This window comes from Callorhinchus milii, unplaced genomic scaffold (assembly GCF_018977255.1).
Source record: "Callorhinchus milii isolate IMCB2004 unplaced genomic scaffold, IMCB_Cmil_1.0 Scaffold10, whole genome shotgun sequence".
Taxonomy (NCBI): domain Eukaryota; kingdom Metazoa; phylum Chordata; class Chondrichthyes; order Chimaeriformes; family Callorhinchidae; genus Callorhinchus; species Callorhinchus milii.
The window spans coordinates 5,068,670-5,095,906 of NW_024704751.1; the positions used below are offsets into that span (position 1 = coordinate 5,068,670).

The 27,237-nt window shown below is 38.7% G+C and overlaps 1 protein-coding gene across 2 annotated transcripts in view; it reads left to right on the plus strand.

Moving 5' to 3' along the window:
• gosr1 (golgi SNAP receptor complex member 1) overlaps positions 1 to 27,237 on the plus strand; it is a 52,044-nt gene that overhangs the window by 9,821 nt on the left and 14,986 nt on the right. For both annotated transcript variants that reach the window (XM_007900756.2, XM_007900757.2), the window contains exons 6-7: positions 820 to 894; positions 26,138 to 26,167. In XM_007900756.2, coding sequence (XP_007898947.1) covers positions 820 to 894; positions 26,138 to 26,167 — 105 coding nt within the window. The remainder of the gene's footprint in view (positions 1 to 819; positions 895 to 26,137; positions 26,168 to 27,237) is intronic.

Sequence of the window (27,237 nt, forward strand, 5' to 3'; positions counted from 1 at the left end):
CCATAGAGGGCTTTGAACTTGAGGACCAGTGTCTTGATGGTACGGGGTCATGGCATGGATGTGGGGGTAGAAAGGATAGTGAGGAAACCTGCTTGATCTTCAGTTTTTTTTCCCTTTCTGATGTTTATAATTTCTAAATTGACCAAAGTTCACAGTACATTTAGCTATCATCCTTGGCAACTACAGTAACATCCTTTGTGCTAAAATAATACTTACATTTCTTACATTTTTTAAATATTTGTATCACATTTTCTTTGTTTCAGTGATTGTATTTTATGCAGTATTGCTCTTTCAGAGACAGTAATCTTAGTTTAAAAAAATAATAATTTGGTACCCTAAACTAATTAGTTGGGGATCCACCAAGATCGTGTATGTGTTCACCCATAAAATACATAGCAATTACACTTCACGGTGAAGCGATTGAGACGTCCTCCTCACATGAGACGCTTTACCAAATGCAAGTATTATTATTCTTTATTTAAAACTAAGAAATTCAAATCACTTGTATCATTTTTTTGTGGTATCAAGAGTCACAATATCGGATGATGCAGAACAAGAAGATCCAGCAGAAGTATCAGTTCTGGCAGTTTTTTTTTCTATTTGCAGATTACTTCATTTGTTAAATGTATTTCAATACCGGCAGATACTTGGAAAACGTTCAGACCTAATCAATATTGGAGGCAATTGACCAAGTTGCAAACCAGAATGGTGCCAAGTGTAAGAATTAAGAGCTGTGACAAATGTGTATTGCCAAACCTGTGATACATGGCTGCAGACTTATATATGAAATATGATTTTTTTATGCATTTTCTAATTCAGGTCGTACAAAAGTGGGTCGGGAGTTAACAACAGAAGAACAGAACTGTTCTTAAAAGAGCACGAGCATCTTCGAAAGTAAGTTATTTTACATTGTTTTAGTACCAGTATGGATCCAAGACAAAGGTTAAGATTTTGCAGGAGAGACTGCGTGAGAATAGATTCTTTATTTGGATTGAAAGTTATCATGGAGGAGAATGGTAATTAAAAGGTAATGAAGGCATTTGGAATAGTCATGAACAACAAGAGAATAATTTGAATACTGAGCCCGTGACTAGACTTATAACTATTAAATAACTCTGTCGGGTGTGATGTTGCTGGTAACATATGCAGGAAATGTGTGTGTGAATGTTTGCTGCATTCATGGAAGTTTGTACGTGACAATGTTCACAAAGAGGATTTATCATCATATTATTTATTCTAATCCTTTCTGAAAAGTGTCCAGTTTTTACCTGGAGATTAACAGGTTGCAGCCTATGACAGTAGTTTTTTGTGTATATACAATTTTTAGAATTCCTGAACCTACTAGTATTCTTTGATTGTGTTCTTCCATTTATACCATGATGGGTTGCTTTTAATGGCCTGTACTTTATGTCTGTGTCTTTGATTTATTTTCAATAAATGAATGGCTTTGATTTCTGAAGGTTATATTCCAGATGGTTCAATGAATAGTTGTTAGATGGGGAAATGGAAGTAATTTTTCTTGTGCACATTGCACAGAAATATCAATGCCTTCTTCATTAATGAGCAATTATTTAAAAATGTATATAATTACTGTGCACTAGAAGCTCAATATTCGCCTTTAGCGAGTAAACTAGTATTTTGCTATAGGGCTTCACTATGTCAGGTTGGGATTTTATAGATTCCCAAGACCTCACTGTAATATAAACTGCTTTTGAATGTAAATTGTATGTATATTCTGAGGGGGGCGGGGGGGGAAAGCCATCAGCTTCGTTGATAAGCAGTTATCATTAAATATGGTGCAGACTGATGTAGAACGATTCTAACCGCCTCCCCACAACTTTGTTATACATTTTGGGGAAGAGCTCTTTGGAGGATTAAAAATAAACTGTAGTATGAAATAAATGTGGTTCAATATGTACAATAATGTGCTAGTCTAGACTGTTAGAAAAACGTAAGTGCTTTCATGCAGGGAGAATCTATTAAGCAGATAAACAATTCTGAGTGGGTTGAAGAGTGACTAGGAGAGTGGCATGAATTGCAAAAGTGTTGTAAAGGGATCTTCACTGGACAGGAGGATTACATTTGAATGAATTAGAGAATATATGGATATTTGAAATATGGCATTGATCGGGTATGCAGCCATAATGACTGGTACACTTGTTCTCCAGTTTTAAGTACAGATTGAAATCATAAACATCACCCCAACTATCCCATTGTGCTGCCTATCTCAGTCTTGCAATTACAGAATTGTTGGCATTGAAGGGAATGATCCCTTGCATCACATTTGAATAGCTGTCAGCATTTGCTTTCAGAGGGGCAAGGGAACCTATCTGTCTTCTTGGCATTGTTGGTGCAGCGAGACCAATGAAAGGAGCGTGCATTTTGCTTTTCTGACCCGCTTCATTTGGCTGAAAGCAAAATTCTATCAAGGTGGAAATTCTGATGGTTTGGGGGCAATTCATATTTCGTATTCCAATTCAAGAGAGAGCGTACGTGTGTGCTTTGGTTTCTGTTTGCTGTTCGAAAAGAGAACTTCCAGCAACAATACAAAATGACTAACTTATTTGCTGATCGGGGGATTGCCTGATCTTAAAACTATAAAATGACAAAAATGTAAACTTCCTTACGACAGAAACATTGAGCAGGAGGAGCACATTCATTCCATCCCTTGAGCCTATTCCTTCAGTTTATTAGATCTTGGCAGATCCTTTAAATCTTGTGCTTTCACCATATCCCTTAATACCTCCCTCCACTAGGATTTGATTCCTGGCAGAGTGAAATGTTGGGCAAGTTTCCTTACTCCACAAGTCTCTGTTACCTAGCAGTAAGTTAGGAACCCGATTGGTGGATCACTTATTAGTCAATTGGTGGATTGCTTTTCCGAGGGTAATAATTCCTTTTTTAAAAAAATATTTTAAAAAAAGTTTGGTGACTTAATCCAAGACTGTTCGTGGGACACTGCTGTGCGCAATTGGCTGCCACATTTCGCCCACAAAATATACAGTCAATTCACTTTACAAAATATTCTGTGAAGCCCTTTGAGATGTCTCGAAGATGTGATAAGGCGCTGTATCAAATGCACGGATTATTATATTATTAACGTCTTACATTTTATCTTGATACCAGTTTGCATCCTCCTAAATAATTCAGATGTCATCCGCACATATATGGAAGTTAACTCCCTGTCTGTGGATGATGTTAACCAAGTGGGAACATCTAGATAAGGAAGAGTAGGGGGCTGTGGGTAGAGCAATGCGGTACTCCACAGGTGACTGCGTGTGGGCGGCAGGAAAAATTGTTAGAGGAAACAAAGTGGAAGCCCTGGGTCTGAGGTAGATGATGGAAGAAAGATGATTAAGGAGGATAGTGTGGTCGACAGTATCAAAAATTACAGAGGGAGAGAGTATGTTGTTTTTCATCTTTTTATAAATAACTGCACTTGAGATTGTGGATTTTCATTCCAGCATTGAACTATATATTCAGAAAGAGTTGTTGTTCTACAAAGCACAGTTAAAGTGCTCTGGGACACTACCCTGCGTGAGGGACGCTATATAAATGCAAGTTGTTGTTGTTCAAAATGCCCTTGGCTGAATATTTTGATGGTGTAGAGATCTGCTCCACTGTTAACACTTTATGAAAGCTTCGATGCTTTGCTTTCCTTTCAAAACAACTCGCTTATTGGATGCAAGATGGCTTCGCGGGTTCCCGGAGTTCAGGATTTTGTTCTGCAGAAGATCGTTAGCACCAGTGCGGTGACAAATTGGTTCATTAGTGGAAACAGTCTACTTGTGTGTTGACTGATAAAAGCTATCTGAACAAATTAAATCTCGTTGCACTTCTGGTAACCAAATCTTGCTTCACTATGTTTAGTGTTGTGCATAATATTAATGCAGGTTCATAGGAAATGAGCCTCAGCTCGAAATAACTGAGTAACTATTTCAATAATTGATTAAATATTAAATGTAAAACTCATAGATTTTAAAACCTATATTAGCTCCTCTTCTTTCCCTTCCTGTCCCCTTTTCTTCCCCAACCAAGCAGTGATATTACATTACTAAGTACTTTCTAAGTAGTTTGCAGTTCTGGTCAGACCGTGTCTTATTGTTTGGTTTCCTGTCAGACAATTAAAATATGAAATAAACGAGTTTGATGTATATATAACGCATAAATGATGACACCTGGTAATGGTGAGGTGAATACCCTAAATAACCCAGAACTGTGGTTACATGTTCCCCCGTACTATTCTTATTTAAGTAATTAAGTTTTATCATGGGGACATACTGCATAATCAATAATGTAATAAAAGCAATTACTTCATTGATGTTATCTTTGTGCTAAGAGGTAATTAGATATGTAGATCCAAGACGTAGCATTAAAATCTCTGAATTACAAAGTTACTTTATCGTGAAATTTCTGCTTCAATATTCTGAACAAAATTCCATTCCAGTTACAGTGTAAGTGAATAGAGTATGACAGGTTATTGAACGCTGGAGTGTTTTATATTAAAAAAAANCGTTATCTTGCGCCGTTTGTTCCACCTCGAACAATTTGCTAATTTATTGCTAAAAATTTGAAATGCAGCTGTGCGTGTAATAAAACAGTTAACACTTGTGTAGAAAATCCCCCTTTCTAGATGATGTGCTTATGCAAATTTGGAAAAATTGCATCGCATTATTAAGTGTTCAAACTAATGGCTTATGTAGTCAGCCACATATTTCGGAAGATAGATCTTGTATCCCCATTAGTCTTACCAGGGGTAATTTGGAGCTTTCAGTATTGTTTTGAGCTCAGGGCAGAGGAAGCATCGAGTGCCAGTATGGCAGCACATTGTAAAATGCCTTCTTTCTCAATGAAATGGCCACCCTCTTAGACATTGTATCTAAATTTATTAGCAAATCAACATTTGTTAGCATCAAGCTAACCCTCTAATTTTCCTCCCATTAATCAACTGACGTGTCGTGATGTCAATAGCAAACGGCACTCCGTGTTATACTTTTATGTCAAAAGAAGCCTTTTCAACACAACCTTTCGATTCAGGCGAAGTGCCTCGTTTTAATTCCGTAACCGATCTGTGCCCAGATTGCAGTGCGCTAATACCACAGCCCTTGGCTTTGTGTATAAACGTGTGAATATGTTTAAATTGTTAATCGTGGTTTGTTCTGTCGTTTCAACTGTGGAATACAACAAATGACTGATTAGGGAGGGGAGTGAATTTGTGTGTGGGAATCTGTAGTAAACTCATTCATAACACAAGGTGGCAATAGAGGTATTTTAGTGGAATACCAGTAATCTTACATTGCACACGGAGCAAAATAATAGAAGTCGAACAGTTATGTGTTTTTTTTAATCCTACATAATGATTTCAGTTTGATTTAACAGTGATTTAGTTTTTGCCACCTATGCAACGTTTATGTGAATGAATTCCATTGTCGAGCGCAAAAACGCGTTCTTTGGGTATAAAGTAATGCTATGTCAGAGCAGTGTGTTTCTAGGTGGAGCGCACATTTGAATCTGTTGCACACTGAAGCATATAGAAATACATCAGCAGACATACAACGCTTCCCATCTCCTGCTCAGATATCGTGGCATTTCTTCTATCTCTACGTAATTTGCAGCTAATTGACAAATCTTCTGTGCAGCACTCCCTTCGTTAGGCAAATGACGACGATTCCTTATTTAAGCTTTGTTTTGTTTTTTTAACCCAATCTCTGCCATCCTTTCTTGGAGACTGGTTCTCTCCAGGGTACTGTACTAGAGGTGCCTTTCAACCAGCAAAATAGAAATGAATGTGGTTCAGCCTACTCTATGAGCTTGACAAGTAGTGATTATTATTTTATTATCATCATCTGTTTCACACAAATGAAATGATCCTGATCCCAATCCCCCGCTTGGGTCCAAATCCCTGACTGTCCAGCACCTTGGGACGTCCTCCCAACGCGCTATACAGATGTAATTTGTTTTTCTTGTTGTTGAAGTGAGAAGTACTGTAGTTACTCCCATCTGGTTTGATTAGATGGAAGCCAAGTCTGTGTGCAGGAAACATGCAGTTTGCTTCTCCGAGAATCACTTTGAGTCTGCATCTCCTCATTCCCCAGAGAAAACATGCTCTGGTGCATCATTTGAACCGTTTTATTTGCTTTCCCAAAAGATTTCTTCCATGTACCCAAGGGGCAAAGAAACCGTGTAAAAAATATTGTCAACGACCAAAAAGAAAGAAAAGTTGCATTCTCACTTGAAGTTTTCTGACAAACTTGTCTGGAATTAAATACCAAATAAAGATGAATAACATGTGAAAAGCGCTGAAAGCCTCTTTGGAGAATATTAACACCGGGATGCAAGGTATTACAAATAAACAGTTTGCTTTGGAAAAGCAGCAGTCTCGACTGTGAAGTTTGTACGATCAATACTGAAGTGTCGGGAAGCAAGTGCAGGGAAGCTCAAAATAATAATCACTACTTGTCAAACTCAAAACGTGAAATTGAAGTCTAGCATTTTTCTCGTGGGATTTTGTTTTTCAGTTATTGACACATATACATATTTTTAAAAAAATGCTTCCCCCTTGAATATATTCAACCATTTTCCATCAAATCTGAGCTTCCCACCAGAGATTGAGACAGGATGGGCACAGCGATCTTTAACTGCCAGGTTGAACCCAGTGAATTGAGCTTTTTGACTGTGGGCCGTCACAGTCAAAGTTAATCATATCACTTGAAATCCATACAGCTGAAACTCCAGCAGGGGTCAGTGGATACACTATTTGGGAGCAGGAATTATGGCTGGCTTTGGCTTCTTCTACTACAATCTGGAGCGCAGCATCCAGCTGTGATACCACCCCTGCTGAGATCAGAAAGCGTAGATTGATGGATTGACCCATGCTCAGCTACTCGCTGAATAATCTCACTAAGCCACTTGGGGAAACCTTCATTGAACTCTTTATATATAAAAAAATTAACATGTCATTGGCACCAGAAGTATCTTAGCAAGTAACCATGTCACTTCCGGTTGAATAAGGGAGTCCCCAAAACCCCGTCTGAGATACCTTATCAATTACTCTTTACTGTAAATTTGTGCAGATTGTCCCAAACTTATTGAAGAGCTGATTTCTAGTTTGCTTGTGCCTAACAGTAAATTGTTTTTATTTTGCACTTGTGTGTGTGTGTGTGTGTGTGTGCGTGTAAGATCAGTATTCAGTGATTTGCAACGTTTCACTAAATGCAAGGAACGGATATGAGAAAACATGCTATGATGTGAGCAAATACCTATCTTTGACTATAATTGTTGTTGCAAACTAAGATATTTAATGTGCAGAAGTGTGCACAGTGCAAACAGCTACTTGTAAGTAAAAATGGACAAACCAAACCTTCGCCAGTCTTCTATAACCTGAAACTTCGAGAAAGAAATACAGGGATGTGCTGTTAATGATTTTTCCAGTCTTCCTCTGTTAAGCTTATTCGGCACGTCACAGTAAATTATTAATTTTCATCTTGTGGTTAAAAAATCTTCATCAAAAATCGTAAGCACTCTGCTGAATCAAGTGGGACTTATGGTGTACCAACTGACTCAGGAAATTGCTTCAGTGAGAGGAATTGTCTTGTTGACTCAGCAGTTGGGTTCTGGCAACAAAGCCAAGCTAAACTGTGCAGAGTCTGGAGGAATCTCAGTACAGATAGATGTGCTTCATTTGTACTATGCCTCCAGTGGCTTAATTGTTTTACGTCCATCAATCTATGCACTCCCCTTCAGTCAGTCACCAGCAAATCACCCCCTGCCTTTTAGGACATCTAGTTTTGATCTGGTTCCCACACATTTATCTAAAGCGCGATATCAAATGCAAGGATTATTATTATTATTATTTTTGACCACTGCATGTTCATTTGGCAATGATGAAAAATCTGTTTCGCAAATTCTATTGCAGGTTCATTGCAGCAGATGTTTTCGAATGAACATAATTCTCATTGCAGTGCATTTCTAGGAATATAACAATAATAATTTGGTCACTCAATCCACGACTGTTTGTGGGACACTGTTGTGTGCAATTGACTATCGCGTTTCGCCCACAAAACATGCAGTCAATTAAAACGTGATAAGGCGCTATATCAAACGCAAGTATTGTTATACGAGTTACAATTTGAACCGCAGAATCTTCTAAACCCGTGTCAGAGAGGAGCTTACCTTATTGCTCATCAATTTCCACATCCCTTTCAATCACTCAAATTTGTTTGTTCAGATTCTAATTTTCCTCAGTGCCATTCCTAATACTCCAGTATGTAAAAAGTTAAAATGTGCAGTATAAAAAGACTGGGGTGGCTTGGATAAGAAACAGATGCTTTTGTTTTAATGTAGAGTGCTTGTTGAATAATTTAGTGCAAGTAGGGGCAGTGTGGGAGAATAAGGCATGATAAATTAGCATTTTTTAAAATTTATAAGCAGTCTTGGAATTCTTAAATTCAGAATGAAGGATAACGCACAACCATTTATCTTAATGAGCAGTAATCTTAGCATAATCATTAGATTCCTTTACAGGCACGATCTGCGAAATATTTATGCAAATATTGTCAATTTGTATATTTGCAACGTAAACTGCAGTGTCCATCCCAAGTTTGGATTCAGTGTTGCTGTTGTGTTATATTGTTGTTGCTGACTGTCCAGCGCCTCGGGACATCCTCCCGACGTGAAAAGCGCTTTTACAAATGTAATTTTGTTGTTATTATTATCACTAAGAACAGCAGCTCATAAATACTCCCCTCCGCCCCAAAGTCATCTATTTATGGTTGTGTAGACCACTGTGTTTTTTCAGTTTTATGTGGCTTTATTCCTGATTTTCAATTAGAATTCTGAGAAGCAGCACTGGATTTTAATAGGGTGAAAACCACACAGTACAAAAATTTCCCTGAAATCTTGTAATATAATAATCCTTGCATTTGATGTAGCACCTTATCATGTCTTTGAGACGTCTCAAAGTGCTTCGCAGAATATTATTATTATTGATAATAATAAGTAAATTGAATGTATATTTTGTGGGCGAAGCAATTCAAGTGGTCAATTTATTACTGTTTTATTAAAGGAATTATTACCCCTGGAAAAGCGATCCGACCATCGACTAACAAGCAGGTTCCTACTTATTGCTAGGTAAACAGAGGTGTGTGGATTAAGGAAACTTGCCCAACATTTCGCCCTGCCGGGAATCAAACCCAGGTCTCTCGCTTGTGAGGCAAGTGCTCTAACCACTGAGCTACAGGACTCCATGAGTCATCATTTACATGAGGTAGCATTAGTTGGAAATTTCTTCTGTCAAAAGGTTCTTTACCTGTTATCCCTATGTTGCAAGTTGCTTTAACACTATTGAACCACTATTCTTTCCCAGATTGTGAGATCTCCCTTGGTCTTTCTTCCCTCTTTCAATCCACAGATGAGTTTGGTGTCACCTTCATGGTCCATCAGCATTCGTGTGCTATTCTTCCAATTTTGGTGTCATACACTTCTGACTTAAAACCTTCACCCAAGCTCACAATGATAATAAATAATCCTTGGTGTACATGTCAGAAGGGCGTCTTAAAATGCTTCACAGGAATTAGGAGTGACTTTGCATTTGTAGACAAATGTGGCCACACGCTTGCGCACAGAAGGTCCCGCAAACAGCCATGAAATGAGTGATCGATTTTATTTAGTGAATTGTTGACCAGGACACCAAACTCCCTTCTGTTTTCGTATAGTGCGATGGGATCTTTAACGTTCAACTTGAACAGGGAGACGGAACCTTGGTTTAACTTCTCATCCGAAGGACAGTATCTCCGACAGTTCAACACACCCCAGCACTGGACTGAAGTGTCCATTTAAACTGTATGAGTTCAAGTCCTGACTTGGAATTTGAACCCATGCCCTTCTGACTCAGAATTTCAAGACAGCAGTGAGGAGGAATAACACAGAAAAGTAAGACATTCTTGTATGACCTTCTCGACATGCTTGCAAAAGCAAGCAAGTTGTGCTTCCTCACTGCTGTATTGAAAGACAATGAGGAGCAAAAATGTTGTGTAGATCTCTGCATTTCTCCTTCCCCCCCCAAAAAAAAAATATAACCTTTAAAGTACTTGTTAAAACAATAACAACAAATTTAATAAAGGTTTTCCTGAGCATATTTCTTCACCTCCCACGTGCGTGCACAGAACAGCAAAACCTAGTTGATGTGTATTTATTGAGAAGCATGTCCTTTGTGACTGAAGTAGCAGGCCTCACACTCAGCTATAATTCCCACAACATTAATTTCATGGGCCTGAAGACGGAATAAGCTAGCTGTTTTTAAACACTCATTTAATAGGAAATGTATTGCGTGAAAACTAAGGTTCTCTATATTCTTCATCAATTAGCCTCAATTTTAAGCTGCGAACCTACACTACTTCTACAAGAACTGCCATGGGTAAAAAGCAAATGAAAGATTCTATATAAAATAATAGAGCCATTGATTCTATTTGGCTCAATCATAGGGCTCCCGCCTTTTTGAGTCAGGAAGTTGTGGGTTCGTGCCCCACCTTGGGACTTGGAACTCGTATAGTCTGGGTTGACATTATAATAATAATCCTTGCATTTGATATAGCGCCTTATTCTCTCTTCGAGAGCGCTCCCAAAGCGCTTCACAGAATAAACTGTAAAGTGAATTTACTGTATTTTGTGGGCAAAACGTTCTAGTGTCGGGGAGCGCTAAAGTGCTGCATTGTTGGAGGTGCCATCTTTTGGATGAAACCCCAAACTGATCAGGTGGACATTGAAGATCCGATGGGACTATTCAAAGAGAGAAGGGGGGTTTTCCTGGCCAACAATCCTCCCCCTCTGTATAAAATTTGGTCATTCACTTCATGGCTGCTTGTGGGACATTGCTGTGCACACACACACACACAATTCCCCAAAATGGGAACTTGCTATCCACTTGATAACTATCCGTAGTGGTAAGCTTGACATAAGGAAATCGCTGTGTGGTGAATTGTGGACGCAGACTTGTCTCATATTGTTGTGGTGCTGTGTTGGAACATTTCTTAGACGTTCCTTAGGCCAGACATTGGGGGATTGAAACCCTGTGTAAAATGGTTAGCAGTACCTAATAATTTTAAATGAATGGAAAATTGCAGTTTAGGTGTTGCTGGAGTACAATGGGCTTATTGCAGATAATTTGCACATCGAATCTTTGAACTTCAAATGACCTGTACTCATCAGAAAATGGTGTCAAGCTCTACCCCCTGAGGGAGGGCAAGTGAATAGATGTTACTCCCTTGGCTGTCTCCTAAACTAGCCTTGCAGATAGAAATAGGTGACTCGATGCTGAACAGGGATTGTTCGGTTCCAATCCCATGTTATTTCAGAATCTTAGGATTCTGTGAAGTGCTTTGTGAAGTTGCAAAGGCATGATAAGGCGCTATACCAAATGCAACGATTATTATTATTCTCTGCACCTTAGAGAGAGCCATACAGGATCCCAAGATCAGGATTTCCGGGATTGCATCCCCTAACAGGAATATTGCCTGATTGTTCCCTCTCTAGTTTGAGGGTTTTGAAGCCAATCAGAGCCTTGTCTGACTATGACTTTCCCGGTCTTGTGTGGATCAGGATCACATTTAATCCAGGTGATTTAAGAAGGGAAGGGAGCCTAACACTGTCCCTCACGTATTCTCAATATCGACCTGGCTCCCCTTGTGACTACCGTCTGCTTTCTTTCCTTTAACCAGTAACATATTCAGGTGAACTTGCATAGCCGCTAGTCTCTGGCTGCATAGAAAAATTTGAAGAGTTCTAGAACCAATTTAGAGATCGAGAGAGACAGAGAGTGAGAGAGAAGGAAATCGAATTGCAGGAAGCTGCAGAACCATGGAACATTTTAATTCACAGACCAGTAAAGTAAATTAATTGTTCTCTTGTTTGCAACCTTAGTCCTCAGAGTTGCATTGACAAAAATAAATGTAGCCTCGCAGCTGAGTACACTGAGAGCTGCTGCGGAAACACATCAGGAATTGGTTTGCTGTGATTAAGACACAGCTGGTTGGTTACCTGCTTTGCAGAGAATCAGCAGAGAAGTGAGAAAATGGACATCAACAAAATGACTTGTTTTGGTGTATTTTTGTCCCAAACCTCAGCTTTCACAGTACAACCGAGATGTCTTGAATTAGCAATTTATATTATTTGATTTTTAAAAACAAAAAGATTTTTTTGAATCCCACTATTTCCTCTGAATCAGATTTGCACATAGCTGTGCTGGTGCTCAAAACCCTCAAGCCGAACTACAGTTTCTCACCAAAAACAACAAATGTCCATAATACCTTTATAATGAGTTTCCCAATTATATTATTTCTTGGGGTTATCAGCTTTAATTGCTACGATATATCAACTGATCCATTTGTAGGGTTAACCTGCAAAGGCTTGTATATTTTAGTGTGTTTCTTCAAATGCAATGCAATCTGTTCCTTTGCAGTAATTTTGTTTTGTTTCTTTCCAACCTCACCGAGGTTCCATGCAGCTGTTAAAGGATGCTTGAAACACCAAGCTGGCTCGGGTGGTTTGCGTGGCTGAATCAGGTTATTTTCCTTGAAACACTGTGGTTTCTGCCATCTGTTATGAAGAGCTGTGGGGGTTCCATTAGGTGATTACATGTTGTTTCGTAAACGGATGACGAAACTGCCCTGCCTCAATGCTGATGGTGAAAACTGCTGCACTTATAGTTATCAAATACATATCTGGATCCCTGGTGTCCAATTTAATTGCTCTTTGGGAAGATACAATCTCGTTTAAAGTTGTAGTGCACAAATGTCAAGACGGTGTGGATAACATTTCTCTCCCCCCCCCCCCCCCCCCCCCCCCCCAACCAAACTAAATCAATACTGACTATTATGCCTTTGTTTGTATTGCAACCCAGACAAGCACACAGTGTCAGTTTAAACCAACAGAGCTGTACTCGGTTATGTAGATGACTCCTATTACAAAAGGACTTGCATACCCAAATTGCGTCTAGCATACTTCATTATGTTCAAACCGAAAGCATAGGAACCAATATATCCTCCAGGTTTTTCATTAAGTGCAGTCAACTTGCATTTTATACAGCACCATTCACATCCTGCAATGCTTGACAGTGGTGGAGTCTGACCCCGAGCCAAGGAGGGGAGTTATTGTGGGTAGACATGGCAGCAAATTTTCAACCAGCAATGTTGAGTTACATACGTGTGCACGTTGACATGCTTTGCTGCCCGTAGCTTTTGGTCCATAACCTTAATGTTATCTGAATCAGGAATATGATTTTATAAACAATGTGGAAAAGATTCTGGTAACCTCACCCTGTCCTTATTCTCTTATTACTTTGCTAAAAGAGATGGCGCCCTCAGCTCGGAGTTGGAAGATTGCCAATTCAAGCCAGTGTTCCAGATAAAGTTGGTCACTAACTTCATGGCTGGATCTAGGACATTTCTGTGTCCAAATTGACTTTGAGATGCACTTTTGACATGAAAAGCACTGTATCATCAACGAGGATTATTACTTTTATTGATTGGTATTCAGGAACCTGCAATAATTTTTTTTTGGATCTCATATAGAAGGTTGGGCATATACAGTTTTATTGATGCAAATCTTAACTGTATTTTCTCACTGACTGGCCACAATTTCCTTAACAGCAATTAGAGTTTGTACTGACATTGGTTGTCACCATGGAAATTACTTCCGACCAATTGAAAAAAACCACAGTACAGTATTAGTTAGCCAGGTTCCCTGGAATCGTTGGATGTAGTGGAGTTGTTCAACTGAACCCTAATTAGTATGTGGGCTGTATGTTGGCATCTTGCGTTTGGGGCTAAAAATATTGCAGAAAGCTACATCGGCCCACGAGAATAATACCAGAAAACACATTGAAAAGATTTTAAATTGTTGTGTCTGAAATGTGCCCAGGATTTATGATCTCCACGCTGGTGAATGGAACAGTTTGTCACTTGGGGCCCCATGTCTTTGACCGAGTATTTCTAGGTCAGATTTCTAGGTGCAGCGAGAGGCAGAGTGAAACTCCCTCTACTCCCCCCTCCTGCATACGTGTGAAATTCCCATTGCTCACAGCAGCCATCTCTTTGGCCTCTTAAGTGAACCTAGCAAATCAGTACAAGATTGTGTTGAATTATTGAGTAGTTTTATGTTTCAGGCCTTTGCCCGTCAGGAACTGGGTTGACACTACTTGGGACTCCTTTCACGTAGGAATCGTACAGATGGCAGAGATGAGAGACCACAGGCCCCTCGGTCTGAGCTGGATTTGGTCTCGAGAGTGGAAAGGAAATGCTTTAGTATGGAGAAGCCGAGCTTCTACCAAATCAGATTGACATTTGCTGCAATTTATTTTGACTGCTCGTGCACTGCATTCAAAAGTTAAATAAGTTAGTTTATATATAATTAAAAAGAAACATGCCTGCATTACAATTGACAGAACTACACTGTATGAGAATATTGAGAGACAAAAAAGCATTGTTGTAAAGTCAACTGAGTAATAAACTGATAATTGTATTTCCTTCCCCACCTCATTCATAGTAAAATAGGCTTCTTGAAATTAGATTATTAATAATAATCCTTTCATTTGATATAGCACTTTATCACATTGTCTCAAAGTGCTTCACAGACTAAAGTGTAAAGTGTATTGACTGTATTTTGTGGGTGAGGACATGACAGAAAAACATCTAAACATTATATTGAAGTGTGTATAGTTTTAATAGGTGCGTAGGTTTTACTAATCTAGCAAAAATTACATTAGTTCTCATTCGGTACTCTTCCCAGCTCAATATTCTTGTCTCTTTGTTTTTTTTCTTAACTAGGAGGAAAAAAACGAGTTGCAATTTTGTTAAGGGTCAAGTTACGTTTTTCACAAACGGGTGGTATGCTTGCTGCATGGCAAGGCAATCTATTTTCCTCTTCCCGGAATGATGCAGCCTGTTACCACAAGACTGCCCACTACGTTATGGTCAAAGTGCCTCGGATTTGTGTTTCTGACAGTAGTGGAACCCTGCGACCCACTAGGTTTGTGAGTGTATTGAGGGGTTTAATAACTCTAAACGTGGCTGATGGCGAGCATGCATGAGAACCTACTCATTATCATCATTATTATAAGATTGCTTCCCCTTCCCCCAAAGGATCGAGTTCAAGACCTTATGCTCACTTTTCAAGCCTTCCATGGTTTGGCCCAACCCTACCTCACCAACCTTCTAAAACCTCACCAACCAGTCCTTTCCCTCCGCTCTGCAGACACTGGCCCTGCTTCCCTCCCCCAGACAAACCCCCCTCTCTTTTTGAAGAATGCGTCCACCTGAACACGCACACGGGACCTCATTTTCATATCTCATCCAAAGGACAGCACCTCCAACAATGTCACTCCCCTCTCCAGCGCTGCATTGGAGTGGCAGCTTAGACGATGTGGGGCTTGAAACTACAATCTTCTGACTCGGAGGCAAGAGTGCTCCCACAAAGTGGCAATTAATCGCAAGATTGGGGTCACAATAGAGTTTTACCTTCGGTGCCCCTTCCTTCGTCGCCTTTTGAACAGTAAATGATCACACAAGATTCTCGTTTCATGCAAATTGTTTTCCGCCTAGAAATCTAATGTAACGGCTGTAAAACTAGGGAGCGCCGTGCGTCAGTAAATCAGGTATTCACAGAATTAGCAATGTGGTGATTCAGTGGGCAACGAGCTTTTGCTTACGTCAACACATTCTGGAAAAAGCAAAGACAATGTAATTTACTATTGGAGTGTACCATTTTTGGGAAAGGGAAATCAAGAAACTGATGATGTTGTTAGGACAGAGATTTTTGAGGTCATTTGTAAACTTGGCAGTTTAAAAAAAGGAACATTACGAAGCAGGACATTGTGTTATGTTTTTCTAATTTAGTTACGTGACGTGTATTTTGGAATATTTATACAGTTGAACGCTCAGCCGTTTTGATGGACTCGTTTATTGGCCTGAAACTGGTCTGCAGATTGAAATTTTAATTAGCTGGTTGGCGTTTCGTTCCTGTAATCCTATCGAACAGGAGATTGAACGATCGTTTATTCATGAGCAGTTAGGTTGATATGATGTTCTGAATTTCTTAACACAGTGAGGATTTCTCTGTCTTTCTCTTGCTCTCTCTTTCTTACTCTCTCTCTCTCTCACACCCACCCTGCTCTCACACATACATAAACACATGCACAGACGCATCATCAATTGCTTTCAACGCATTTTTACAAATGAGGTTAATTATCCATATTTACATCTTGTTTTTCTGAAATGGAGCACATAAGGCAGAGGCACCAGATGCATTGACTTAACTACAGTTTGTTTTCCAGGTAGTCGCTCTGATTTCAGTAGCTTTCTAAAATGTAGCATAGATATGTTGGCTTGTTTAGCAATTGTAGTGAACAACAACTAAAATCTTTTGAGAATCATGTTTGTTCTTCCCATACAGTGTAAAATAAGCGAAGCTTGCTAATTGGGAACACTGTGGGAAATTGAATCCTTTTTTAACAAATTAATCCAAACCTGTCCAGGTTGATTCCGTGAAGCATTCCTTTATCTCTGAGTCTCTGAGCTGCAGACAATAAAAAAATGCAATACAGCAAAGTCTGAAAGGAAATGTGGGATCATGTTTTAGTAATGTTTTTAATATTGCGATAGCTCATACATTTAACAAAAATATCACTTGGGTTATCTCTTACATGGGTCTGTGTTGCATGGGTCAATATGAGAATATCAAATTAGTCTCCATTTATTTTCCTCTGCATGTTGCTGACACAGATCACTGAAGATTATGAGTTAGGCAATCTTTTGAGACTCATCTTGGTTCTTCCCATACAGCGTAAAACAACCGAAGCTTGCTAATTGGGAACACTCTGCTGCAAATTGAATCCTACTCAATACTTTCTAGATTAACCCATCCAGTTTGTGCAGGACAAGAAGGGGTTTTGAATACTCTAGGTTTTGTAAAGGGTTTTTGAGCTAAGAAGAAAACACTGCTTTTAAATATGGTGATCGTTCCAAACACTATTTTAAAGGCAAATCCAAATGGATTAGTTACTTCATCAGTTGGCTTCATGTTTTATTTTCCAAGCTAATCCTGTGACTTCCAATTACTGTACTTTCATGCCATCCCAGCTCGGGTGCCGGTTGAGCGCCTAGCCATGTCCAACTGATGTGAAAGGCCTTATGTAAATGTGTATTGTAATGATCTTTCTGATGTCTTAAACGGTTGCTGACATTCTGTGTTTTTTCCGTATAAAGTTTTTTTTTTCCGAACGAGGCACAAATACATCCAATGCTGTCACACCATATACAAATCCTCAGAAAAAAATTACATATATTGCGCATTGTATGTTGGTGACCAATTTACTTAACATCTCTCTTTGAAGCGTACTAACAACAACAACAGCTTGTATTTACTTAGTGCCCTACTCGCCGGACCGCGTCTCGGAGCACTTAATCGAAGAGTAATGTGTGATCTTGGGATAAGTGTGATCCACTGTAGTCTTGTTTAGATGTGTTGGATCCTATAAATCCTCATCTCCCCTCTTTTGTCAGAGACAATAGTTCCCTGGAGAAAACTGAATAAATAGTACATGTGCAGTGGCTACAAATTTGGCTTCCCATAGAAAACATTGCAGTGAACTGCCTTGTTTGTGCACATGATTTAGATATCATCATATTTCAGTTCTGACCCATTGTATAATCCAAATTACTTGTCAAAGTGCTCTCGTTCTGTGAACTCTCATTGAGTTTTTGTCCTCAACAGCATCTTCTGTTTTGACTTGTTTTTACACATGTCCAACCATGTCTTTTTTCACTTTCCTGGATATGTGCGCGTATGTGGTTCCATGATCTTCACAAACATGCGAATATGCCTCTACAAGTCATTTCTGCGCGGTTGTTTACTTTATAAAATGGGCTCTCATGCTGGAATGTTAATTTCTTAACGTTCTCCAGTTTTAAAAAAAATCCATAATCTCTGCACGCAGAGAAGGAAGATTGATTCTCTTCGCCCACACTATTTCTGTAATGTGAGACTATTTTACTTAAATAAAAATCTGGATAGTAGCCAAATTCAACAATCAATCACTTGGCACAGGTTTATAAAATTCGAATGCTTTGGGTTTGCATTAATTGTATATTAAAACATTTTCTTGCCCTTCCTACAATCAGAATGTTTTGCGAGCGTTTGACTTTATACTAAATAACAATTTAATGTGGTCAATTTGTTTCTCATTTTGTGAAGTGTCCTGAAATGATCTTTTAAACCAGTTTGTAATAAATTGAACCCATCAAAAATAGCTCATTCTAAGAAGACCTGTATGGAATTTGAAATATTTCACATAAGGGAGTCTCTATGATGTACAAAACTAAGGGTCTTACATGGTTAATAATAATCCTTGCATTTGATGTAGCGTCTTATCAATTCTTCAAGACGTCTCAAAGCGCTTCACAGAATATACTGTAAAGTGAATTGACTGTACATTTTGTGAGAAACACGGCAGCCAATGGCGCACAGCAGCGTCCCACGAACAGTCATGGATTGACCAAATTATTATTATTATACATGATTTATAATAGGAGTCCTGTTGCTCAGTGGTTAGAGCACTCGCCTCGCAAGCGGGAGATCTGAGTTTGATTCCTGGCAGGGCGAAACCTTGGGCAAGTTTCCATATTCAACACCCTGATAATAATCCCTCAAGAAAAAAAAATAATGTGGTCACTCAATCCACGACTGTTTGTGAGACACTGCTGTGCGCAATTGGCTGCCGCGTTTCGGCCACAAAATATACAGTCAATTTACTTTACAGTATATTCTGTGAAGCGCTTTGAGACGTCTCGAAGACGCGATAAGGCGCTGTATCAAATGAAAGGATTATTATTATTAATAATAATGCATGATTTAAAAGCTTAGTGAAATAAATTCCATCATGAGTATTTTAATTCATCTGTTAATTTAATCCATTTAGTGAACAAATATTGCCAGCGATTTTCTTTTTTAAACAGAAATCGCAAGAAATATAAATTGCTTGTGCATGTTAAGCTGTCTGCTATGTTTTAGAGCTACATGATTATGATGTGGTGATACCCTTACTAGCTAGCTCAGTCAGAGGTCGGAGTTTGAATCCCAGTGAGTCCAATCAGACTTTCAAGGCCAATAAAATAAATACCATGAAAGAACAGTCTCTCAAGAATTCAACTGACTCTTGTGAGATGTAATTGGTGAAGGCGTACACTTTAGCAATATTGCTAGGAAGACATTGTTGATATTTGCTTAGTATTGTCAGGCTCATCAATATGATTTGGCAGTGTAGACTTTTACTTAACTAAATCCCTAATGACGGATAAGTACTGCACCCTTACAACTACCTTTGCTTTGGATACGGCTGTAGAATAATCAGTCTTGTAATATTTCCTCCTTGTTTCCTTCCCCCCCCCCGCCCCCCCACACACACACTTCCAGAGTTGCCTGTTTCGTAATATCCAGTGCTTTTGAGAAGGGTGACAATGTTGTAGTCTTTGTGGTCTACACTTGTAGTAAGTAGGTATAATACTTTCTACAGAACAATAAATAATGAGAGAATTTTGTTTTTCCACATCCGGGTCACAAATCATTTTCAATACCTAATGTACCAATCCGCAGCATGATATCTCAGCTAAATTGGACAGATCCTGGCTTATCTACATTTGCTCTCCTAACTACTAGGTTTTCTTGTGTTCTAGACACTATCCACAGTTTCCTGCTTGTTTCCTGTGCATTAAAACAGCTGAATGAGAATGCCAAAGATGTGGTGTTCACATTAATCTGTAATCCGTTTATCCCTAAGTTTGACGTCAGGTCTGGAGCTATTCTCATCAGTAACTTGCTGCACAGGTTGAAGAGCAATGCTGATGGAAAGTAGTCTTGTCAGATGCCCTTTTCAATGAAGAAACATTCTGTCTAAGTGTACCTTTTGCAAGACATTGCAGCCAACTGCGCAATTGTGTAGGGTCTGCACCAGCCAGCATGAAAACAGTATTCAAATGCCAACCTAGGCCTCATTGCGATCAGATGACCTAAAAGTTTTGATAGGGTTAATCGAAACAAGTAAATAGCCTTACAGAACTCTGCCGTGAGACCAGGTTAAGGTAGAAACAAAGTTTGTCTGTGTTTTCTTTACTGTTATAATAATATTCCTTGCATTTGATGTACGGCTTATCATGTCGTTGAAACGTCTCAACGGGTTTCACAGAATATTTTGAAAAGGAATTGATTGTATATTTTGTGGACCAACCACAGCAGCTCGTAATAATAATGATAACAACAATAATGGTTGTTGGTTCATGAAACACATAACAATTTATTGTTTGTTGTCTTTCTTGGGATACTTAATGGCACCAAATTAATTATAGAATAGAAGATTGCAACGATTGCAGCAGAGGTAGTTGGTGATACTTAATATAGCCGATTGAACATGCGACTTCTCACGATGGACCATGACTTAAATTTCTGTACATTTATGGAGAAAGAGGTCTTGCATAACTTGTCTAATGTAAAGAATTTTTTTAAGGAGTCTCTCAAGAACTCACGTTCTCAAAAGGAAAAAGGAAAATGTAAAATAAATATATTGGATAGATTTTAACCAAAAATTGTTAGATTCAGTGAAAATTAGAGGTCACAAATTTACACTAGAATTGATGGTCAGCAAATGGCAAAGCTAATGGGCACAAATCCTTTCTTTGGTACATAAGTAAAAGACAACAAATTAGCCAAAGCTCATTAAGTTTTCCCTCCACATAACAAGAAATCAGATGGAATGCTGTATCAAATCTTACCAATATTGTGGTTAACGTTTCAGGGAAGAGACTAAATGTGGCTAATTAATAATAATAATCCTTGCATTTGATATAGTGCCTTATCGAGTCTTCTAGACATCTCAAAGAGCTTCACAGAATATGCTGTAAAGTGAATTGACTGTATATTTGTGGGCGAAATGCAGCAGCCAATTGCGCACAGCAGTGTCCCACAAACAGTCGTGTTTTGAAAATGGCCAACTTATTATTGTTTTGGAGGGATTATTATGAGCGTGTGGAATAAGGAAACTTGCCCAAGGTTTCGCCCTCTGCCTGGAATTGAACCCAGGTATCGCGCTTGCACTGAGCTACAGGACTCCAATAAATATATATATAATATAGGACGCAATTGATGCAGTAGCTATAATATCTGTATTTATAATCTTTTTAATGCTCTGAATGCATTACAGATTTCCTCCAATTTATTGATGCGAAGTCAAATGTTGTTAATTTTAGCGTTAAGGAGCATCAACCAAAGTAGGACGACATGACTTGAGGAAATGGAATCTGATTTTTCTGAATACAATTTTCTGCTAATGTAAGTCCATTAGTGACAGTTGCTACAGTTGCCCTGGACACAAATCAATGAAATCAAACCATAATTTTTTTAAAATTCTTTTTCTGGCTACACCCTAAATACTTGCTCTCCTCTCGTGAGTTACGGTTTCTTGGATGCAGGTTACCTCCAGCTTTCAGCAATCTCTGTTAGCTGTAATATTGCCCCTTTGCTTGATTCAGACTGCATTCTTGAGTTCAGAGGAAAATGTAAAGAAGCAGGGTACTTGAGAGCTAGGCTTTACATTATTTCTGTTTTCTCCAGAGGATTACGTGTGCAGCGAGCTGACAGGAATTTGGAGCAAATAGATGGTTGAAGTACCGCTGTATTTAATGGAAAAAACCTACTTTCACTGTTGCTATAGAAACTGTGCTCATATACAATCAAGCAGGTTTTAGATATCTTAAGAAAAATATTTGGTCTAAATCCCCAATTTATTGTTGCACCACTTTAATTGAAGAGGCAGATTGCTGTTTAGATCTATGGAAAAAAAGCTCAAGTGGCACTTTGAAAATTTCCTTTAAAATGTTACGACGCCTGTAAAAGTGTAGTTCTTTATCAAGTAGGACATTGGGCAGGCGCAGTCTCGGGGTATAGTGGTGTGAACCCGTAATGAGATATTGTTTGCCACTGTTTATGTTTGAATCAGCACATCAAAGCAACTTATAAATGTCACGTAACGTCATCTCGAGCACGGTAGCGTTTATAAAACTCACTTTTTGCTTATTTTGCCAGAATTCTTGTTGATTCTGATGTTGCAAAGTTTCTGGGAAGAACAGCCGACTCCTAGTCCCACACAAATGTGTGTTCATTAAACCAAATTGTATGTTCATTTAAGGGATGAGAGGCTGCAGCTGCTAAATCAGGGAAGGTTAAGAGTGGATCTAATAAGTATTCAAAGTAGGATATTTTATTCATACACTGTTCCAGAGTAGATTTATTTGGTTTTGTTTGGAGGGGTAATACACAAGCATTTTTCGATACTATCATCAAAATGAATGTTTTTTTTCCAACCTAGACAATCTTAAGAGCTATTTGTTAGTAATTGAAAATAGTTAAATTGACCATATTAATGATAAGCGCTGTCCTAAAAAATGTGTTGGGTTTGTTGCGTGTGACCTAAAGTTGAAATGTTTGCTTTTTTCATTCTGCTAAACAAATGGATCCTAAAGAATTAGAAAAACGTTATCTAATTGTCCCTTTTATTGACTCCTGCATTATTTAGTTCGTTAAAAAGTCCACTAAGATTTCCACGTGTTAGTTTCTGCAATCATTTGGGTTCATAAAGTTTCACATTGTATCATCCTGCTTCTTTTAACATTTATTGATGTCATTATACACAACAATAAATTTTGTGAACAACTTAATATTTAAATCAATGTCAGTGGTTTCTTCGATGATTGGGTAAAAAGTCGGTTTGGCTCATTTGATGATACTCTTATCTCTGAGCCAGAAGGTTGTGGGTTCAAGCGCAGGGGAAGGGGTGCAGCGCAGGTTCACCAGAATGTTACCAGGCCTATAAGGGTTAAGTTACGAGGAAAGATTGCGTAAACTTGGATTGTATCCCCTTGAGTTTAGAAGGTTGAGTGGTGATTTGATTGAGGTATTTAAGATAATAAAGGGATTTGATAGGGAAGATACAGAGAAGCTATTTCCTCTGATGGGGGAATCCAAAACAAGGGGCCTAGTCTTAAAATTAGAACCAGGCCATTTAAGAGTGAAATCAGGAAGCATTTTTTCACTCGTAGGGTGGTAGAAATCTGGAATTCTCTCCCCCAAAAGGCTGTGGATGCTGGATCCATCCACACCTTCAAGAGTGCGGTTGATAGATTTTTGGTAAGTCAGCGTATTAAGGTATATGGGGAGAAAGCGGGAAATTGGAATTGAAAAGAATTAGTTGAGGTACAGATCAGTCATGATCTAATTAAATGGTGGAACAGGCTCGAAGGGCTGAACGGCCTCCTCCTGTTCCTAAGTCCCATGTCAGAGCTTGAGCTCATATCCTGAGATCACTGGGAACCAGAGATCGCTCGAAAGACTCCGTTCTGACAAAGGGTGATGGACCCAAAACGCTGACCTTTCCTTTCTCCATAGATGCTGCCTGACCTGCTGAGTGTTCCCAATGATCTCTGTTTTTGTTATTAAAGATCGCATGACTTTTTGTAAACAGAAAACAGAGTTTCTCCCAATGTCTCAGCCTGCAATCCTGAATTATTGGCACTTTATTAGACCTTACAGGTGCAAAATGATTATTGCAGTTGCCTCCTAAAGCAATCAGTTCATTTCATGGTAATTGTCTGTAAATCTTATTTGAGACATTTCAACTTAACAAGGTAATATAAAACTCAAGTTCTTTCTATAAAACCATGCCCTTTGAAATGATTTTCTCTCTTTACGTTTGGGCCATTGTCTTTATAAACATTGAAAATTGATTTCTCTATTAAAATCCTCTCTCGGTATAGTCATATTCATTTATCGCTAATGCAGAAGGAATTATGTAGGAGAATAGTTGTTGTTTATATATTTTGTCTCTGGAAGAAGCTGGTTTGATCATCTGGATTTGTTTATAATTCCATGTTTTTATTATGTTCCGTTGATTAAATCCTTTCACTTTCTGGGAGAGGAGGGCTGCCTCTTGTTAAAAGCTTATTATCATTTTTTAAAAAAAAGAAAACTCCTGTAAAAAGTTCGGATAAAATAAACTTAAAAATAAAAGTTGGTTTATATTGCGAACCCTTTTACGAAGGTGATCAAATTGTCATACTTCTAATGCATCTAATTTTTCCGAGTTCCTTTATCACAAGTTGTCCTAATTTGTATTAAGCCAAATACATATAATGTAGGTGTTTTCCTAACAATCTTTTATCTGACTGCCTGTATCTAAGATCAGTATTGATGATTGAATTGTATGTCATCTCTGTAATTACTGCTGGGAAGTACTCCACTAAAATGAACAATATACCAGCTTTGTAAATACAACTTGTCAACTGTGAACTTCTCAGATGTTTGAATGCACTCAAACACTCCCTACCCTGCCCTATTCCAAGCGCAAACACCAATACAATCAATGAAGAATGTGAAATGAAACAAACCGATGTTGATCAAATGATTTTGGGGTAGTCTGTAGTCAGAAAATAAATTTGGGATGCCTAAGGGTTGTGAAAAAAGGCTGTGGATGCTGGATAGGTTAAAATGTGCAAGACTGGGCTGGATAGAGTTTTATTGGGTATCAAGGAATATGGGGCAAAGACAGGTAACTGGAGTTGAGGTACAGATAAGCCATGATCTAATAGAATGGCAGAATAGGCTCAAGGGGCTGAATGCTCTGTTCCTATATTTCTCTCTGTTCAGCCCGAAAATGCTTTTTGCGTTACGTGCCCTGTACCTGTGGCTGAAGCTTACAGACTTTCACCAACCTCACCGGACAACCATCACCCAGGAGCTGTACAATCCTGGCCTGAATGGTCATGGTACTCCCTCCAATGTGGAAAAGGCATGTCTTCCACTCAGAACCTCCCAGCCAGAGTATGAGAGGTTGTAACCACTTCTGTTTTGATGAACTGGGGGCGTAGTCCCATATCCTAGCGGTGCACGAAGCAACAATACAGCAACAACTTGCATTTATACAGCGGCCTTCAGGCGGGGTATCGTCCCAGAGCACTTGTGAAGCAACATCTCATCAATGCTGTGCACTATGGACTTTAGAAAAGTGCAGCATTTCCTGAGCTACTAAGGATGAGCAGATTGTCACTGAGCATCTTGGTTCAATCCAGTCGATGCTAATTGATGGTGACATTCCTTTACAGAAGACAGTTTCTTGCATACCAATTGATTTCCCAATAGCTTTAAATCTATATTGTGCTATTTGGCTTAATGGAAATCATTTTGGTGAAACACTTTGATTTTTTTTGGCCAGTGTGCATTAATTAAGTAGCTTCATCTTATTCAGTCAATGAAGGTAAGGGTTGCATAACAGGAAATTATGTGCTCCCAACACAATTATCCCTTGTCCCCATCGCACAGAAAGAAGAGAGGTCAGTTTTGGAAATGTTACGCTTTGCTCATATTTTTACTTATATTACATTCATGTATGCTTGGGATAAAACACACAAAATTGCTCTTAGAGATAGCATTCAAGCACAGTTTTAGTGCAGTAGGAGCATGTGAGTGATGCTTTTGGCTGAACGTGAGTACTTTGCTCATTAGATGTGACCAAATAGGGAACATACAGCCTTGCTGTATGAGGTTCACTGCCTAAACAAAGAGTACCTTGGTCTACCTTCTCACAAGAATATACCTCTTTTGCTGGTGCATTTTTTTGGGGGGGTTGAAGGGAAAGTTGAGACTTTACAGTTGTCTTTCGGCTCCAAACACTGTCCCTGGCTAGCATCGAAGTGTTTGCAAGTCACCCAAAGTGTTTCTCCCTGTGTTTTTTTTTCCCCCCCCTCTCGCTAGAAGCCTCTCTATGACAGCATGTTTGGTCTTCCGTTGATCCACCTTGATAGTTCATACCCATTTAAATTCCTTTGGTATTCAGTGGCGGATGTACAAATGCAAGTAATATGTTTTGAGAATCGTATTAATGGTGGGAGTTAGGCAGATGTGTGTTTGGTGTTGTTGGAAAAATTGTTGAACATTGTATCATGGGCAGACAGTGCATATCGCAAGCCAGACCTTGAGAAATTTAGTGAACTCTTGCACAACCCTTGAGATTTCCATGTTATACTCATTGTTTTCACTTTCCTTCCAGCTCAGATCGGCTGATTGAAGATACGATAAGGTAAGATGACCAAATTCCATTACTTTTCATAATTTCAAAGTAAGTATGAAATATTCAATAGGCTTCCAATTAATTTTTGGGTTTGTCCTTCAGGTAAAATTTACTGTGTGTTTTCTAGGAATTTTACTGAGCATTTGCACAAATGTATTCTCTTTGTAAAACCGAAGGTTGTTTTATCACAAACTTTCGCAACCACTTACAATGAATTATAAATCAAAATATTACGTCTGAACTAATTAGAAGCCTAGACCTTCATAGCATCAGAAGACTGGGTTTGAAATTACTATAGTTTCTGTAATGCAACCTTTCCAATAGGAGGACTGAACTTAATTAACTAATGTTGAGATTTCTCAAGTTCCACACTTCCAACAATTTCTGAACGTGAAGCTGAAAGTAAATTTGATTGAAAAGTGTTCCTGAGGAACTTCTCTTATATAACATTCATTAAAGAGCAATGGAAATCTAATCCAACTCAATTTTTTTAAACTACTCCATGAGAACTTATTGATCGTATTGGCTTCAGCTAGAAGTAGGAAATGCATAAACGTATTTGACCAACCATGTCTCTGGCACGATATCAAGCTGTTCTTACGTCTCGCCTTAAAATCCTTCCAAAGGTGATCATTTTGAAATTATTTTATCTGCCTCTGTGAGGTGGGGGAAAGAAGGATTTCACAGATAAAGCCTATTGCTCAAATTAAGCAATTTATCCATCCTTGTGTAACAAGTCAGGCTGTTTAATTTGATGATTGACTGATAAAGTAGTTATTTGATCTTCATCTGATGCTTTGAGGAATCCCGTTGCAAGCAATAATACTTATTTGTCAGCCAAGTATGGTCTTCAAGTTGACTGCAGCTGTTTCTGCTGGACCTCAAAGATACAAACGAGATAAGATTCCTACAGTTTTGTGATGATGACGATGTGAATGATGCATTAATAAAGAAGGAAGTTAGATTATCTTCCTTTTAGGGCATCTTCAGGCTCCAAATAAGAGGATTCAACAAAACTCAAGGTGGTTTCCAACCACCTCTTTCTCATAGATATAAAAAATAATAATAATAATTTGGTC